Source organism: Pungitius pungitius, chromosome 8, assembly GCF_949316345.1.
Source record: "Pungitius pungitius chromosome 8, fPunPun2.1, whole genome shotgun sequence".
NCBI lineage: Eukaryota > Metazoa > Chordata > Actinopteri > Perciformes > Gasterosteidae > Pungitius > Pungitius pungitius.
The window spans coordinates 155291-174934 of record NC_084907.1 but is presented as its reverse complement, the minus strand read 5'-3'; the positions used below and the strand labels follow the sequence as shown (position 1 = coordinate 174934).

The 19644-nt window shown below is 43.0% G+C and overlaps 1 protein-coding gene across 3 annotated transcripts in view; it reads left to right on the top strand.

Annotated features, from left to right (window-relative positions):
* Positions 1-19644, top strand: part of ptprt (protein tyrosine phosphatase receptor type T) — a 113678-nt gene that overhangs the window by 1691 nt on the left and 92343 nt on the right. For all 3 annotated transcript variants that reach the window (XM_037490877.2, XM_037490876.2, XM_037490866.2), the window contains exon 2: positions 17300-17425. In XM_037490877.2, coding sequence (XP_037346774.2) covers positions 17300-17425 — 126 coding nt within the window. The remainder of the gene's footprint in view (positions 1-17299; positions 17426-19644) is intronic.

Here is a 19644-nt window from a genome sequence, read left to right as displayed (position 1 = left end):
ATGCGCGTGACCGTGTGACTCAGGTGTTGTTTTTCCGGAGATGCGCGTGACCGTGTGGCTCAGGTGGTCCTGATATAAGATGTTGAGGAGGGAGAGAGTTCGCGCGTCCACCGCTCAGACTTTTTATTGTTTCTGTTTATTGTTTCTGTTCACACTTTGTGTAAGTCTTTAAGTGAACAGAGGCCCAACGTGCGTGCGTGCGTGCGTGTGTGTGTGTGTGTGTGTGTGTGTGTGTGCGTGCGTGTGTGTGTGTGTGTGTGTGTGTGTGTGTGTGTGTGTGTGTGTGTGTGGTTGAGAGGAGCTGGGAGCGGAGTCAAGTTTGTCTTTCTATTCTGCCATTGGAAAATAGTGGTGCATCAGAACCCCCCCCCCCCCCCCACACACACACACACACACACACACACACACATATACAACCATAGACACAAGTCCACAGACATACATACCAGCTGCTTGGTTTTACTTGGAGGAAAATCCTCCTTTCTGTCTGTCCCTGTGTCTCTCTCTGTCTGCATGTGCATGTATGGGTTTCTGTGCGTGCATGTGTGCACGCTTGTGTGTGTGTATTTGTGTGTGTGTACCCATTTACATTCCACTCAGTGACTCCTTTCACAGAGAGAGACCATGTGACACTTCCTGTCTCTCCTTGACTCTAACCCTGCGTCTAGCCGTCTTGGAGAAACTTTATCAAATTAACAGCCTTCGATTCGCCAAATATTGTGTTTGATGTGTGTGTGTCTTCTTGCACGCGTGTGTATGTTTGAGTATACGACTATGTGACACTTAAAGTGACATAGAACAGCTGCTGGTGCAAAGTAAAGGTGAAGGGAGAGAACATAACGGAAGAAGAGGAGAGTAACAAGTGAAGGATATGTGAGGAGGAAAAGCCAAAGACAGAAAGGTAAAAGAAGGAGGGGAATGGAGAATGAGTGGGGAGAGCCGAAAAGGAGATGAGGTCACCATGCAAAGGAAAGGAAAGGAAAGAAGGAAAGAAAAGGAGGTAATGTAGAAGAGGAGTGGAGAGACACAATCTGATCAACAAGGAGAGATGAGAAGGATGTAATAAAGAGAGGGTTAGGGTGAAGGAGGAGAATGAGAAGATGGAGACGAGAATATATATCAAAAGGAGGGGAGGGGAGAATCAGCGTAAAACATTGCTAATGTCTGGATGACAAGGAGGAGGAGAAGGAGGAGAAGGAAAAGGAGGAGACGGACAGACAAAAGAAGACAGGAGAAGAAAAGAATAAAACAGTTTATTCAACCGTCGGAAAGCTTCATGACAGAATGTCAGTCACCTCCTGAGCGCTCTGTTTAGTATGCTGTGTGTCCTCCTCCCCGTGTGTTTGTCCGTGTAATCCACAGCACTTATTCTATTGGCCTGACTAACTGACAGCCTAATAGCATAAGGGCATGTGGAATGCGTTTGTGTGTTTATATGTGTGTGTGAGTGCAGTGTTTCCTCTACCATTATATCAGAGGGGCGCCCTACCCCCTGAAAGTTCTTTTCTTCAACCTTCACACGGCAGTTCGGCCATGACACGTGTGCGAATATGTCCGTATATTTGTGCATGTGTCGTGTGTGCGTCTGTGTGTTTGAGAGATTGTGTTTAAGACATCATTTAGGGTTAACCCTTTTAAGCTAGCAAATTAACTATAATTGATATGGACATTTAGTGTATGGACATTTAGTGTTCTTGGTCCTTGAGACGTTTGGTTCTTTTTTCCCTCTTGACAGTTGACCCTCGTCCCTATGGACTATTGACGCTTGTCCCTCTGAACGTTTGGTCTTCCTGTTCCACTGGATGTTTGGTCCTCTTGTCCCTCTGAACGTTTGGTCCTCTTGTCCCTCTGGATGTTTGGTCTTCTTGTCCCTCTGAACGTTTGGTCCTCTTGTCCCTCTGGATGTTTGGTCTTCTTGTCCCTCAAGACGGTTGACCCTCGTCCCTCTGAACGTTTGGTCTTCCTGTCCCTCTGGATGTTTGGTCCTCTTGTCCCTCTGAACGTTTGGTCTTCCTGTCCCTCTGGATGTTTGGTCCTCTTGTCCCTCTGAACGTTTGGTCCTCTTGTCCCTCTGGATGTTTGGTCTTTTGGTTGTTGTCTAGAAGCGGGTGGCTGCTTTTCCTCTCCTGCAGGAGGAAGCTGGTGTCAGAGTGATGACTGTTTCTGCCATGAGGATATCTGATAGGATAAGTAGAGAATGGAACACATCCCATGGAAACAGGGAAAATTAATATTCAGTCTCCCTGAGGGTGAATTAGGGGCCAACAGAGCTCACAGCTCATCCAGAAGGTCCCCGGTGAATTCAATTCATTTTTATTTTGTATGGCCCAAAATTGCAAATTAAAAATTTGCCTCAGAGGGCTTTAAAGTCGAAACCCTCACATCAACACAGGAAAAAACCCTACGATGTGGAAAAAGGGAAGAAACCATAGTGAGAGACAGAGGGGTATGCCTCTGTCGGGATTGATAGACTGCAATGGACGTCTTGTGTACAAAATGAACAACGTCAATTACATTCACTTCATTTCAAAGAAATGATGCATATATTGAGAATAGTAATCCAGGTGTACGACATAACCACTGGAGGGACAACCAGCATCAGATGTAACCACCATCCACAGAAACGTGTGACGAGGGAAAGCACAAAGACATCAGGGAAGAAGCAAAGTCGGTAATGTTCGTTAATAATGACCGTAATACTATTGTTTATTAAACCACTACAGAAATCTGCGAGGCGAGAAACCACAAAAACTCTGGGAAGAAGCTGAATAATGAAATGTGAATTATTATAGAAGGAGAGAGATAGCGAGGGAGAGAAAGAAAGGGGCTTGGTGTGTCCTAAGAAGTCCCCCGTCAGTCTAAGCCTAGAGCAGCTTAACTAAGGGCTGGTCCAGGCCAACCTGAGCCAGCCCTTACTATAAGCAATATCAAAGAGGAACGTTTTACGCTTTATCTTAAATGAACTGACCGAGTCTGCCCCCCGGACTGAAAGTGGAAGCTGGTTCCACAAAAGAGGAGCTTGATAGCAGCATCTATGGAGTGCAGCTCTCTAGTAGGGCAACACGGTGTTAGAAGCTCCTCAAGGTGCCTCACCAGCAAGTGCCTTGTAGGTGAGGAGAAGTACATACTCTATTCTTGACTCAACAGGGCACCAGTGCAAATAAGTTAATACAGGGGTAATATGATCCCCTCTCTTAGTTCTTGTTAATACTCGTGCTACAGCATTCTGAATCGACTGGAGAGGCGTATAAGAGGAGCCTGATAATAAAGAGTTGCATTAATCCAGTCTAGAAGTAACAAATGCATTTTTCTGCATCATTTTGAGACAGGAACTTCCTTATTTTCAATGTATTACATAGATGGAAAAAGGTTTGAAGTCTGCTTTATCTGAAAGGATGTTGCATGTGTACAGACTGTAAAGTCTCTGCAACAGGATATAATGACCGATGGTGTCAAACGCGGCAATGAGGTCCAGCAAGACCGAACAGAGACAAAGCAGAAGATCGTTTGTAATTTCTGTGCTATGATGCACAGTATTTTGTGTGCATCATAGCACAGAAACAGCTTTCTTATATGCTTTAAGGGTGTCTTGCCGAGATTCTTTATAACTGTTCAAGCCTCTGCAGTTTACTTAAGGTTTTGGGTTTGAGGGTTATTAACAAGGAGCAAACTTCCTTATAGTTCAAATTCTACTTTCCTCTCTCAAAGATATTGAATCAGTATCGACAAGAGGATTCATCTGGGACAGACTAAAGTTAGATAGTTGACATCATTAGTGATTAATATTATTTAATATTTTTGCCTGTTTACCAGGTGAAATGCATTCGGGGCAATTTGGTTCTCACAAGAACGCCAAGTTTGCTCCGATGCATTCTGGGTAAAATTGGCGGGGCGCATTCGGGCATTTTAATTTTAAGTTCTCAGTGAGTCATTTGAAAGGAACAGTAGTTGGGCTGCAACTATTAACGTCGCACAAGTTCACAAGGACCCAAGTCCAGACAAGAATGCCAGAGCCGACAGAGGACAGATGGAGGACAAAGGATGTGAGGAGGAGAAAGGTCTGAAGGTCTGAACCTTTATCCTCCTGTTGGAGGAGTAGAAGAACCACAGAAACATCTGTGTGAAACCCCTTAACATAAGAAGAGTATAGTATACAAGTGCTATTGTATATACTAGTACCATAGTATACTATTGTATAGTACACAACTCTGCTGGAGAGAATGTGGGTCAGCGCAACGAGGGTCGACCTTTAACTGCAGGATCCGCGGTTCGATACCCGGTTCCACTAGTCAATGTCAATGTGTCCACTTAACCCACCATGTCCCCGAAAGCTGTCATCAGCAAATGGATGGATGGATGAATGGATGGGTGGATAATGTACGGATGGGTGAATGGATGGATCCATGGATAAATGTATTTATGGAAGAGTTGATAAATAGCTGGATTGATCAATTGATGGATGATGAGGACACATATTGTTAAAGTGCTTTGAGTGGAAAAGAAACCACGCTCCATTTAACATATTTTTGGGCATTCATGAATGAATGAATCAATAATGATTTTAAATGTTTTCATTGATTTTTTTTGGGTGTCTGAGGATACAGAGACAAATAACCAAGCTCTATCTTTGTTTGATCTCTCTCTGTAATTGTATACATATTTGGTCATGTGTGTCTGTGTGAATCTTCATGTTACAAATAGGTTCACTGCAACTTTGCCTCATGTAAGAACAACAATATTTACAGATGAAAGAAGACTGAGGGATTCAACTTTAACACAGTACTGCTTCAAGTACTCTACGTACTTCTTCACCTTGTGATGTTTCTCACAGTGGATTCCTTCCTGTTGTCTTGTTCTTGCAAAACCCATTAAGGGCAGTTTAATATGTACAGTACACGTAGTACATGTGTATGTACATTAGTGTGTTTTCCCACTGCATCCTTGTGTCTCCTTATATTTCCTTGTATCTCCTCACTGTCTCCTCTTGTTTCTGTCACTGTTTCCTTGTCTCTCCTGTATCTTCTCCCTGTGTCTTCTCATCTCCCTAAATTTCCTTGTGGCTCCTCACTGTTTCCTCTAGGCTCCTCATATCTCCTTATGTGTCCATATATCTCCTCGGGGCTCCTCACTGTCACAGGGTCTCCCCTACCATTCTTTTAGGGGGGCGCCATCCTTGGACCTCCTCACTGTCTTGTTGTGTCTTCTTACTGTCTACTTGTCTCTCCTTATATCTCCTCTTGTCTCCCTGGATCACGTAGAGGAGAAGAGGCTTCTGGGTAACAACGTTTAATATCATCGGGCTGTGATTTAATATTTTTTTTAATTCTAATAATCACAAAGAACAATTAGTGAGAAACCAGCAGAGCAGATGCTGGATGAGCTGCATTATGACTCCTGACTAATTATGATACTAGACGTCCTACACAGTTCTGTGCGCTGAGAAAATGGTTCATTAAAACACTCTTAATGTGCACAGACCCACATGCCGCACATGCATGGCAGGGTTTCCCCTAGGTTTACAACTTCAGGGGCATGATGTATTAGTCGGGCATTAACAGGGGAGTCAATCTAGTGCCCGCTGCTGCGACATATTCGTCACATTTTAAGGTTAGTGTGAAAGTGCGTTTTTTATGATGGGGGCACACCCCTGTTATAATGGTGGGGGAAACACTGCATGGTGTACTTCCACATCATGTCATCCTTTTAAAGATCACAAGGAGAAGAAGGCCGTGGTCCTCTCCCTGTACGTACTAGTCCTTGCCTTATTCATACAAACTGATTAGATGAGGTGGATCTGGCTGTGACCCTTGACCCTGATCAGAGGAATTATTCAGTCTAATGTCATAGTTAAATAATGTTCCCTACAAACAAAGGTTCTCAAAGATCCACTTTCACCTCTTCAGCTCTCTGAGCCTGGAGTAGCATCTGGCTCTCAGACTGAGACCCAAAATAAACCCACAAAGTGAGGCTGTGTTTCACTGCAGAGATTTACAGTGAAGGAGGGAGTGACAGCCAGGATGTAACAGAGGACGACGATCTAAACCACAGAAGCCAAACTCGCGGCCCGCGGGCCACATGCAGCCCGCCGGGGCGTCCAGTGCGGCCTGCTGCCGGAGGGCGTACGCCGCTGACAGCCGTCACGTCAGTCAGCGAACCCTCGGCCGTGCCGTTCGCCGGTTGGATCGGTAGCGCCACCCCCCCCCCCGTCAGCCGTACCGATCCTCAGTGGTCGGGTCGAAGTGGGCAGAATCTGGCCCGAACCTGAAATGAGTTTGACACCCCTGATCTAAACAGGAGGTTTCATATTTGTTTGAATACAGCCTTTATGCTACAAGTGATTTCAATAGAATGTGACTGAGCAGCTAGCATTAGCCAGCTAGCATTCACGTCCACAACAGAAAAGCTTTCTATGTCGCTGAGTCCATCATCATCATCATCTCCTTCCTCCTGAAGACGTCTCTGAGCTACCCTGTCCTCTGAGGTGTGTGTGTGTAAGATAGGAGTGTTGGGTATTGTAAGTATTAGTGCACGTGTAAGCCATGGACAGTAATGAGCCCTCCTCTTCTTCAGACCACCAATCGTGGTGTGCGTGTGAGTGTGTGCGTGTGACAGCTCTGTGAAGGTAACAAGCCTCTCGTCCTAACCCTCTGAGGTCCTATTAACCTTTGCTCAACATTCCCATTAACATACACTCACACATATGTGTCACTAAGGAGATTTAAGAGTTGGTTAATTGGTTAGCTGAGGGTAATTCTCTGTTCAAAGTTAATGCCACCGTCATGCATGGCTCCCCGTGGGAAGGGTCAGAGTTAAGCTGTGTGTGTGTCTGTGTGTGTTTCGGGGGGTTATGAAGGCACAGTTTGTATAATAGTGTGCTCCAGGAGCTGCTCAGTGTGCTGAACATTTTGATCAGCTTCTCTGAGCTCTATAAATGTAAAACACAACATTGAAAGATTGACTGCTATGATGCAAAGGTACTTCTTTGTTTTCCTGCTAATCAAGTTCTGCTCTTTACATGAATAACTTTGTTAAACTAACTTCAACTATAATGTTAGGGTTAAACAATGATGGGAGAAGGACCCAGATGTGTTTGTGTGTGTGTCTGTAAAGTGATACACATTAGTGGGTGTGTGGGGGGAATCAACCTGACACCTTGTTTTCCATGAACTCAGTCAGTGTGTCTGCATACAAGGTCACAAACTGCCCGGTATGTGTGTGTGTGTATATATAAAATATTATATTCCATTCCATGACATGACATGTAATTTATCTCATGCTTTTATCCAAAGTGACTTACAATAAGAGCATTTCAACCATAAGGAAACAAATTCAGAAAAACAAGTAACAAGAAAGTGCAATTTCATCAAGTAAGCTGATGTACAACTTGTTATAAATAAGAGCCATTATGAGTCCAGTTTAAGGTCTACAGTGTGTTAGTGTTTAGTGTGAAGATGTGAAGGCTCTCTGTGGTCCTGATGTCATCACAGAGCTCCTTCCACCATCTAGCAGCAGGACAGCAAAGAGTGGAGATCTAGTCCAGTGTTTTGCTCTCAGTGAGGAACAAGCAGCTTGATGTTGGGATGGAGGGTTTCACCAGGTCCTGGATGGAGACTGGACCCCATCCATTCACAGCATGTGAGCACCAGTGATTTGAACTGGATGAGGCAGCCACTGGTAACCAGTGAAGAAAGGAGGAGTGTGGGAGAACTTAAGAAGGTTGAAGACCAGTGGAGCTGCTGCATTGTGGATGAGCTGCAGAGGTGGAATGGAGCAGGAAGACCTGCCAGGAGACAGTTACAATAGTCCAGGAGATGACAAGAGCCTGAATCAGTACCTGCACCTCCTTCTGAGTGAGAAGCACACACAGTCACACACAGCCAGTAATCAGCGGTGTCGATGGCATCAAGCAAATACATGACATCTGTAATGAGACTACGAGCTGCTTTGTGTTTGTCAGCGTGCCATTGAGAGTAAAGGTCAAAGGTTAATTCCCATTAATACAAATTGATAAACCAGAGCTGACTTATTGATCGCTGCCTCTCTGCCTCCCACTCGTCCTCTTTTGTCTCCCCCAGGATCAGTCCCCTCTCTCATTATGAGATAATAGGAGACAAGTACACACTACAGAGAGAGAGGCCCAAAGAGATAACGAAACTTATTCATTTAGAGATATAATAAAGGAACAGATGAATGTACAGATTAAGCATGCACACACACACACACACACACACATGCACACTAGGAGCTGGTGTAATTTGGTGACACCTGTCACTGCTCAACAGTCCATTCAGGTGGAACCTCCTGCTTCTCCTCTTTCTGCGTCACGTAGAGCTGATGCTCTGATGTGTGTTTGCAGCCTCTTGAAGCGATATCTGACGTTTGGCTTCACTGATTCACTCGCTCTGCAGTGAGGGTCCGTAATCGCGTCCACTCTTATTCCTACACACTTTGTGCTGGAGTAAATTGCCACCAGAGGCAATGGGTTCCAGCCCTAAAGCTCTGTGGCCGAGGGTCCTGCCTTCATCTGAGCTTCAAGCCCCAACTTCACCTTTCCATGTTTAATGAAGGAATTCCTGGATAAATTAATATATATTTCATATACTGAATGGATAGTTCTGTTTTAACTTTTAACTTGCAGCACAAATGTCTGTTGTCATGGCAACACATCGCCCCTGGACTCACATCAAAGGGCAGGCTGAAGATGAACACTGTCTGATATCACAGAAGCTGCTCAAACTAACCTGTGTGATGTGTGATGCAGACTGACGAGGGGGGGGGGGGCTCTCTCACACACACAATGCAGAGGAGAGATGGTTGGTGGGATCTCATCCTGTCCACCTGAAGCTTTGTTTCTCATCTCTGAGGAAGTATCATAAAGAACAGGGCTCTTTTTCATGTATTATCATTTTTTTTATTATGATATTATTATATAGGTTGGGATTGATGGACATGTTTGTTAATGTTATTGTTTACTTCTTTCTCATGTGTGGATAGAAGATGGAAAAGTGACCTCCTTATGGACGACAAATAGTATATTGAACCTAATACCTTCAGATTTAATCTCTCAGGATCAGCACTTTATTTTTTAATCTTATCATATATGTGTCTCACACATCTGTCCACACCTGAGGACAGAACCACACATGTAAAGCACTAACAGTGGACAATGCAGAGAAGACGAGGGGACACAGAAGAGACAAAAGGGAGAGAAGAAACTGAGCGTTTAGCTGTGTGTGTGTGTGTGTGTGTGTGTGTGTGTGTGTGTGTGTGTGTGTGTGTGTGTGTGTGTGTGTGTGTGTGTGTGTGTGTGTGTGTGTGTGTGTGTGTGTGTGTGTGTGTGTGTGTGTGTGTGTGTGTGTGTGTGTGTGTGTGTGTGTGTGTGTGTGTGTGTGTGTGTGTGTGTGTGTGTGTACTGGGCTGTGTAGAGACATTGTTCTACCCGACAAGCCCGGTCTGGACCAGCTGTCAATCATTGTTTCGTCCCTCAGCGTCTCCACACACACACACACAAATGCTCCGCCATCATCCCGGTCCTCCACAAACACTTCGTCACAGGATTAAATATCTTCAGCTTCATCACCCCGACGACTGTGGTCATGAAATCCTTTCAGAAGCGGGTTTAGACCAACTCGAAGAACAACGTCAACGTGGGACTGCACCACATGCTGCTTCACCTCGACTCCCCATGGACATTTGAACATGTTTGTGGACTTCAGCACCATCATTCTGGTGGTACTTGAACTCCCCCCCCCTCACACGAACCACACCCTCGGACCTTTTGTTTCCAGTCACTATTGAAAAGAACTTTAAACAACTATAAAGCTATTTCGGAATGCTTTTACGATTCTGTATTCTTCACACTAACTAACAGCTTGTATTCGTAACCATGACTACAAAGGTGACCAGCCTTAAGTGATGGTCACCGAACAAAGTGATTTGAAAGCCATCTTGAACCTTTGGGTGGTTACACAATAATGAAAACTCTTTTCATCAGGAAAATAGAAGTAGAAATACATACATTTCAACATCTCATCAGAAAGAGGCCAATGGCGCACACACACACACACACACACACACATTAAATCAGGATGAAGGGCTGAAGGGCGGGGGTTTGTTGGAGGGTTGCACACCTGTCCAAAGCTATAAACACACACCAACAGACTCACACACTAGTGGCCTTTGGGTGTGCCTGTCCTTGCTCTCCGGTCGGTGCAAAGCCTGACCTGGATTCAACAAAACCACCTCAGGACGTACAAAGTCACACACATAACAAGATGCATGCAAACACACACACATCCACCCATATATTCTATTGCTTTTATGTTATTGTCTATAACTGCTTTAACTTCAGGAATCAGGAAACGTTTATTGCCATTATATGTTAGACATACATGGAATTTGACTTGGCGGTAGATAATACAAGACAGTAGAATAATGACAACATAGTGCAGTAATAAGATAAAAATAAAATAAAAGTATAATGAAATATATGCTATGGGTTAGTAAGTTGAGAAATAAAGATACAATTCTAAATAAAAAGTGCACCAGCTAAACAGAAAGTGAAAGTCTTGCTAGCGGCTAAACTTAGTGAAACCTCGCTTACTTTGTTTATGACAAACTAGCACGTCAGCGCCACGCGAATAGCGTCACAGATGCGCCATTTACTGTCGGCGAGGTCGGAGATGAACCCGCCGATTGTTTTTTTTTAGCGTGAGACATTGGATGTGTGACCTGAGTGTGTGTGAAAACCTGCAAAAGCGTGTGTGTCATACGGGGAAACTGAGAGGCAGCCTGACAACAACTTTCTGAGAGTCAAACATCAGCAAGTCCAACACGAGACAAAGCAAGACAGCAAATAAGTTACTGTCAGCAGAAATATAAACATACAAAATGACCTACAATTTCACTATGTGATCATGAGGTCAGAATGCACACAAAATCGTACCAAATAATACGCACTAGATGCAATTTTCATTGTCGTTTTTGAATAAAGGGGAGAAATTGCCCTTTAATTATGTGTCCATCTTTAATGGACCCAACACACATAGCTTTAGTTTTTTTTCACCTCAAACATACATCTGTAAAATGATGTAATTCATACTTGTGGAAATAACTATGTAGTCATATAGATACAGACAATAGGTCTACACAGCTGTGTATATCAATGCTATGATTTTACCATGTCATTCATTCATATCGGGCTGCGAGCTAATACGAATATAAATACCATTTGTTAAGTGTTCAAAAAGCTGGGCAGGAACAAGCTGGTAAAAAGGGAACCTTACAGATGTTTTATTTATTACTATCATAGATAAATATTCCAGTATCTTATTTGTGGTATCGTATCGAAAGTATCTGGTATCGTAATATTTTGGCAGGTTAGGGTTAACGCTATCAAAGTCATAATTTTGGTATCATGACAACCCTACTATCAATTTGTGCAGCAGATAAAGTAACAATGGACCCTTCAGCTAAACCTTTCCTCCCCTTTAACACACACGCACACACCTACACACAGCTGTGGGTCACACTAACAAACATCTGTCTCTGTTCTCTTATTATCCAGGCTTATTGGGGTGGCAGTAATAGCATTTAGTGTTCAGCCAGTGAGTTTGTGTGCTGCAGGGTGTGTGTGTGTGTGTTGACATATGCTCTTAAATGACTTAATGGGAATGTTTAAGAGTCTCTGCAGTCAGCTGACAGTGGATTTAATGTGAGTTAACGAAGGCTGCCCCAGACCTTCTGCAGTCTATTTTGAAGAACTCAATATGAAAATATGATTTCATGCTTTTCTGACCGCATTTAGAGAACCTCTGAATTGTGATCAAATGTCTTTAAGATTGGAGACTTAAAGTGTGTGGAGAACATCTGAGAAGTCACTTCCTGCCACTGTTTCCCAGAGTTGGGAAACGTAAAAGGAGAGCGGGGCTCGGAACCACCGGTAGTAACGTAACAGGGACAGGTGAGGATCTCGTTAGATAACGCTGTGCAATGAGTTCGTCTCCAAAGGAGAAGCAGCTGGTGAGAGCGAGGAACTCTCCAACAGCGTGAGCACGATCTCTACCTCATGGCGATCCTTGTCACGGTCCACGGCTGGAGAGCACACACTGGAGACCAGATTTAAGCTTAAACAAAAAGTGCTTCTTTACTGACGAAACTCAAAAGAGAGCAAAAATCCGCCAAAGGGGCCGGCAGTCAATAATGGAGCAAATAGTCACCAGAGACACACAAGGGGACGCACAATGACAATCTGACAACTGGAGCGGGGAGCACAGGGGGGTACATATGGGTGGGGTGATGATGCAACTGGAGGCGGCTGAGTGGGGCAGGTGAGCCGGCAGAGTGCAATCAGGGGAAAGACACAGAAACACATGAGGCTAACGAGGCGTTACACCCGGAGCCCCAGGGGGTGTCAGGAATCAGGAAACGTTTATTGCCATAAAACATCACACATTCGTGGAATTTAACTCGGCGGTTGATGCATGACGGCAGACAACGTACTGCAGGAATAAGATAAAAATACAAACATAATAAAATATAGTCAAATATATGCTATGGGTTAGCAAGCTAAAGCTATGGGTTAGTTAAGTTGAGAAATAGAAATAGAAATAAAGAGAAAGGAGGGGGTCGGTGAGGGTCTTCAGGGGGGACAGGACTAGCCGTTGCACAGTGAGCGCACGTTGGAGAGAAAGATGCCTGGCAGCGGTGTGCGAGGACCACGCGACTCGTCCTCTGCTCCAGCGTCTCACCGCGTGAGTAAAGGTGAACACACCACAGAATGTCCAGTAATTCCACAGAGGAAAGAAGAAAAGTTGGAAATAACTCAGCTGGAGTTGTTCCACGGATGTTCAAGAGCTCATCTCTGGTGAAAGAGCTCCGGGAATCGCAACAGAAAAAAGAATTAACGACAAAAAGAACAAAAAACAAAGTGCACCGAAACACCGAGGCGGCCATCTTACTTACGCGCCCACAAGAAGCCCTCTGAGGATCATTAGATGTTGTCTAAGTGAGCAGGAGACAGACTTATAGCGGCTGGCCTTGGGGGGCGATGGGGGGAGGTGGAGGGCGTGGGGGGGGGGGGGGGGGTGTGATGAGGGTCCTGGTCTGGGACTGTGTCTCTGACATGAAAGACTCTAATGGATGCTGTTGGTGCCTCGAGGGAAAGACGTGTTAACATGAGAGAGACGGGGACTTTAAATGAGTCTAATCATTGGACTGTGTGTGTGTGTGTGTGTGTGTGTGTGTGTGTGTGCATCATGGTGATGAAGAGGAAGTAGGATACGTCTTTAACCACGAGTGCAAACGATGTGAGCTCAGGCACAATAATCAGCTGCACATGCATGAACACACACACACACACACACAAAGATGATAGTGAACGTAGTGAGTGTATATCTATGTCATCCATCATGTTGTATGAACTATATACAAATCATACTATTGATAATTATGATGTATTTAAAACTAACAAAGAGCTTATTATTAAAGAGCTTCTCATATGAAGCAATGACTGTTAATACATTATAATAAATACAGTTTTTACAATAAATCAACGTATAATTGTAATAAATGTGTGATACAATCAGGAAGTGAAGCTCTCTTCAAATGATGCCTCTATAGCCAGACTTTATGATTTTTACTCACTCATCTCCCACCAGATGTTAGATCATAAAATCATGTTGGATGATAAAACTTTGACAGGAAGAAATCTGCTGCATTGTATCACCCATCAGGAAAGTGTGTGTGTATGTGTGTGTGTGTGTGTGTATGTGTGTGTGTGTGTGTGTGTGTGTGTGTGTTCGAGTCATCGTATCAATATTTTATTATATTAGTTCAATGAATGTTAATTAGCAGAGATGAAGGTAATTGCCTTGTTTTTGTGTTATATATACAAACACACATTAAAATGTATGGACACACACTCACAGTATACTGCACGTACACACACACACACACACAAGCTCATACCCAAACGGAGCAGAGCGGCACAGTTTATTAAATATTTATATATCAGTCTGATATTTCCATCACACACTTATTCTGACACAGTGCACATGGAGTGTGTGTGTGCGTGTGCGTGCGTCTGTGTGTGTGTGTGTGTGTGTGTGTGTGTGCTTGTGCTTGTGCGTTTGTGTGTGTGAGGGGAGGTGTTGTTCTGAACTAGATCAGCATCCCCTAGTTCTGCCTCTTAGGTCTTGAATATTGAATATTGATGTTGCCTGTTTATCACAGCTTTCTAATGAGATCACAGAAGACTGAAGATAATTATCTCACTATTGATTCTTTTCTTTCTGTTTGTGCTTCTTTTCAGCCGGAGGTTGTTTTTTACCCTGAATTCTTTCTTTTTTTATTTTAACATTATTTCCCACTTGATTTGAGTCTCATTTGAAGAGGAGAAATCAGAACTATTCCACATATATCTTGTATTTTTCATTCCGGTGCAGCAACGCAGGGCGGAAAAGCGTGGTGTGGAGGGTATAGATAGTATAGATTGGAGTATTGTAAATATATATATATATATATATATAATTACGATTAATTAATTACAATGTAAATTAAGATTAATAAATTACACAAAAAATAAAACATTAAACATTTTTTACGCATTTTTACACTTATTTTTTGCACCGCGGAACGTTTCTCACTGGATGAGTTTCGGGCGGACCGATTATACTGGAGCACCAACTAGCGTCCATGACTTCAGACAACAACAAACCACAGTGAACATGAACGAAGAAGCTGACGAGACCGTGTCGGGTGGCCCCGTGAATGGGAAATCTTCTTATAATAAACACACGGATGGAAGCGTCGATAAGAGCGTGGTTGTGTGCAAGCTGTGCAACAAGGAATTCACATCGAGCCTCAAGTATCACCTCAACGCAACACAATTAGCAGCTAGCGTGGACGTACAAGGACCCAGACCCAACCCACACTGCACCAGATGACTGGTTTAAGGACCAGGGTAACTAAGTCCACGTCTGAAAAAATAACCAATGTTCTGAATGTACTTGAAAGTATTGGTCTACTTAAAAAAACATAGTTTACAGAACCCAGTGAGCACAAGACGTTATCTCAACGTTGAAATATGGTTGAAATCGGGTTGAAATGAGGTCTGAACGTCTAAGACCTCATTTCAACGTCTTTTCAACCGGCAAAAAAGTGCGTGAAACATCAACATGCTAGAAACGGGTAAATGTATTGATTATGTGTCATGTTGTAACGTAAGGTTGAAAGAGAGACGATAATATCATTAACATTATCATAATGATGAATGAACTGGTCGGCGAAATTTGGTCAATGCAAAGACGTGATTTCAACTCATTTAAGATTTTTCTTAAAACGTCATGAATATGGAAATACAGAGTGTGTGTCTGTTACGCCTCCACCCGGCTCGGGAGAGGAGATGGGGCGTAACAATATGCTTTAAGGACAAAATAACGCGGGCCGTTTCAAACATTAGTTGAAAACACGTAACTCTGATCACATCTGTAACGCGCATGCGCAGGTTCTTAGACGCTTGCACCGGGTGCAGCGCGAGGGGAAGTGTGTCCGGGAGCAGAGCGACGTGAACGGGCTGATACAACCACGGCTACCGGCCCCAATACTCTGTAAGTACGTGAGTGTTTGAATGAAGCACACCTGGAACTATAACCAGTTATTTACTTGTGCTGCCCACTCGATACGGGAAAGACTGTTATTTTGGTAAGCTAGTTAGCGTTAGCGCAGATAGTTTGCTAGTTAGCATGCTAGCTTGGAGCATGTTAGCTCGGAGCATGCTAGCGTTCAACATGAACTGGACCAAAAGTAAACTTCACAGAGTATCTTCCGTGTGTTTGGTGTTGCTTATGCGTTAGGTTGTTGCTGTACCCATTTCATATTATTGCCGTTCCCATTTCATGTAGAAAATACACGTTTTTAAAACAACGCGCCTAAACACAGTTCGCAGCTGAATTCAACAAGTTGTGGCCTGTAAACAAGCTAGCCAACACATTGTAAGTTACTGCATGCTTAAAGCAACATTGTAAAGTATGGTACTGTGTAATATACCTGGAAATGTTACTCCAGAAATGCCATAAATTGTTTATAATGTCATAAGTAAACAATCTCTAAATAAGGGTTCTCAAACACCTCCTGCTGTTATCATTATTAAACTTTTTATTACTGTCATTATAAACCCAAATTACACACTTTTCCCTAAAGTCTTTGTTCTTCCCTCCTCACAGGTTCCTGTGGATGGAGGTTACATCTGATGGAGTTTGGCCCTGCAGTTGTCCTGCCTTACACCTGGTGTACTACTCTGAATATTTGAATAATTTCTGTGGTAGGAATTGAACGTACTGTACATCTTTAAGTTGTTCTCTCTGTACACAGCTACTCCTCCACTGCTCTCCCTTAGGTTTTGTCCAGTTTTGGGACAGGAAGCTGGAAGGTTTACAGACTGTAAAGCTCCCTCAGGCTTATTTTTCATTTTGGGTTGAACAAACTAAAATTAATTGAATTGAACGAACTTGTTGACTAGAGGCATCTGCAACTGAGGGGTGTTCCTTCGCATTCTGAATCATTGAAGTGACGATGAGGGAGACGCAGCTGATTTCAGGTATACGATCCGGATTCAAGTGACTCAGAGCCAGATGAAGTGCCAATGATTCAGAAAAATGGTTTACAAACACAAAATTCTAAACTGACTGGTTTGTGTTGTTGCTGCACTTATAATTTCATAGTTTATTTTCACAAATTGTATTTTTGTATTCTGTTATGTATAGGAAAAGTGTTGTTATATTGATATGAATAAATACAAATTAATCAAATTGTGTTGTCCTTGTTATGGGCTGTTGACATGACAACTGACTGTGTGCAATTTATCCGTTGAATCCGTCTATGGCCCGCCGTTGAAAAGACGTAAAATGGTTTAAAGTGAAAGTTGTTTCAACGTCTATTCGTAGACGTAGAAATGAGGTCTATGTTTAGACCAGTTTTCAACGTGATTTTTAATATCGGTGGTAAACGCACAAATGTGGATGTCATTTCTTTTTACGCCTATAAAATAATGCTATAGCACAAAGTAGAGGACGACATTTTACCGTATTAAAAATCACGTTGATATGTGGTCTAAAAACGTCTTTTCAACGTCTACGAATAGGCGTTGAAACAACTTTCACTTTTAAACCACTTTTCAACGTCGGCCATAGACGTTTATTCAACGTCTTTTCAACCAAGAAATGTTCACGGGTTGTAGTGGATGTAGCAGTCCCAGCGTTGGGCTCTGTGAATCATGTCTGTGTCCTGGTTTCTCTCCCAGGCGGCTGCACCTTTGAGGAGTCGTACAGCAGCTGTGGATACAGCGTGTCCCTGGGGACCAGCGGCTTCAGCTGGGAGCAGCTCAACTCTTGGGAGAAGCCCACCATGGACCCCGCCCTGCCCACCGGTAGGACGCCTCTCTCTTTAAGTGTTATGATAAAACACGGGTGCAAACGGCAAAATATGCCATTTTTTATCTAAAATAGGTCATTTGTGTAATTCATATAGATTTGCAATAAAAGCGGGAGGGAGGGGGGGGGGAGCAAACCCCTGAAAACAAATCCAGATTCTGACTCCTGTCGTGGACAGGACTAAAGCCTCCTCTAGAGTAGTTCAGTATTCTATCAGCATTCTTACTGTCCATGCACTGGGCCAACTGTGGTTTCATCCTTTAGTAAATATTCCAAGGAGAAAGCGTGAGAGCAGCAGTGTGTTTGTGTTGGTTCCCCGTGTCATGCTAAACTCAGAGTAGAGTTTGCAGGTGGAGAGTGATGCACATGAAGGGAACCTGAGCATATTAGGTTATTTTTTCTGGACCACATTCTTCTCAATCATTACTACACAATTTTACAGCACCCACGTGTCAGTATCTTTCATAATATCAACATCATAATCATAGTTGGACCTCCATCCTACCCAAAGGTTGACCTGAGATGTGACTGTCCCTCCTTCTGATGACGGAAATGCATAAGCATGACACGGAAAGCGCAATTTCCCCTTTTCAGTGAGCGCAAGAGCGTTAGTACATGAGGTTCCGGGCGTCTCATGCTGACACGTGATGACATCACACTGGTTTGAAGCTCAGACCCCAAAGGTCTTTATGGATCATCAGTTGAGGTCATCACTATCAGATTGATGTCTGCTTTTTCTGGGATTATCATCATATCATTTCCATCCAGTGATCCTAGACCCCTCCCTCCATCTCTAAGTCATGTCAATGATTTCTCTCATCCATCATCATCAGCGCCCCTGATAGATCAGTCAGCCTCAGCCTCCCCTGGTTTTAAAGATCTGCCTCAATGGTCCTTGGTCTCTGTGCCAGTCTGTCTCAATATCTGTCTCATGTCACTCATCCATCTCATCTTTGGGTGGTTGTCGGGGGAGATAGCCATCACTTCCTCTCGTCCTCCTCAGCATAGACAACCTATCGACTGCATCTGATGAGACAGGACAGTAGTCTGTCCCTTGTCTATGGTCTGCTGATTGACTCATACAGGACCTGACTATAGAATCAGACCAATGTTAACTGGAGTTAAATTAAAGAGCTGCAGCTTTTTTTCATAGTCTGTCATCCACAGCAAAGTGGTTCAAGGATCAGAATTTTACAAAATTCAAATTTTACTTCTGTGTAAGTCTTTATATCTCTTAGCCTCAGTTTATATACATTTTAAGGGTCTGTTTAATCTTAAGGTTTAGTTTAAATAGTCATAAAGCTCAGTTTATTACTCTTTAAGTTTAAATGTCTTTTAGTCTCAGTCTCTTAAAGTGTCCCTAAGGCTTGCATCTCTATAAGGCTCCGTTTAAATGTCTTTAAGGATCAGTTTAGGTATCTCTAAGGCTCGGTTTAAATCTCAGTTTACATCTCGTTAAGTCTCCTTAGCGCTGAGTAAATATCTCTTTAAAGACCAGTTTGAATGTCTTTCAGTTTTAGTTTTCATCTCTGTAAGGTCCAGACCCAATTGAGCTTTAAGTGTAGATTTTCAAAGCTCTTTAATCCACCAGTTCTGGTTCAGCATGAATATTGAATTATCTTCTGTCTCTCTGCCTCCGTTATTAATTGACTTATTAGCATATAATCTTTTTTCTCGCTTCAGCTACATAATATTGATCACACACTGAGACACAGATTCAAGTTCATGTTTGTGTTTATACTGAATTACACAAAAAAGAAAGAGGTACGGAATTGTACGGAAAAAAGGGCAAGAAGGCAAGCATCTGGGAAGAGAGACAGGAGTCGAGCATCCAGGAAGTCAGATTAGTGACGGCACATCTTATCAGAGGATCAAGATCTAATTATCTAATCAATGATCATTGACAGGAAATATATATATGAAAATATTTATTACAAGGCAGGAAAACAGAGCCTTCAAGCAGCAGACGGAGGTAAAAAGCTCTTTAATGACGGCTTCATGAATGCAATACAGAAGAGAGGATATCCTATTCTGATCAATAAAACACATGATCAGATAAGGAGTTGTCTTCATCCTAAATGTGTCTCAGCCTGTGTTATTTTTTACATTTGGCAGATTTAGAGAAACAACTTCATAAACGTCTCAATTTGTAGTTGGACAATTCTCTTTTTTGTGCTTTTTTGATCTGACTGTGTTTGTTTGTGTGTCTGTGTGT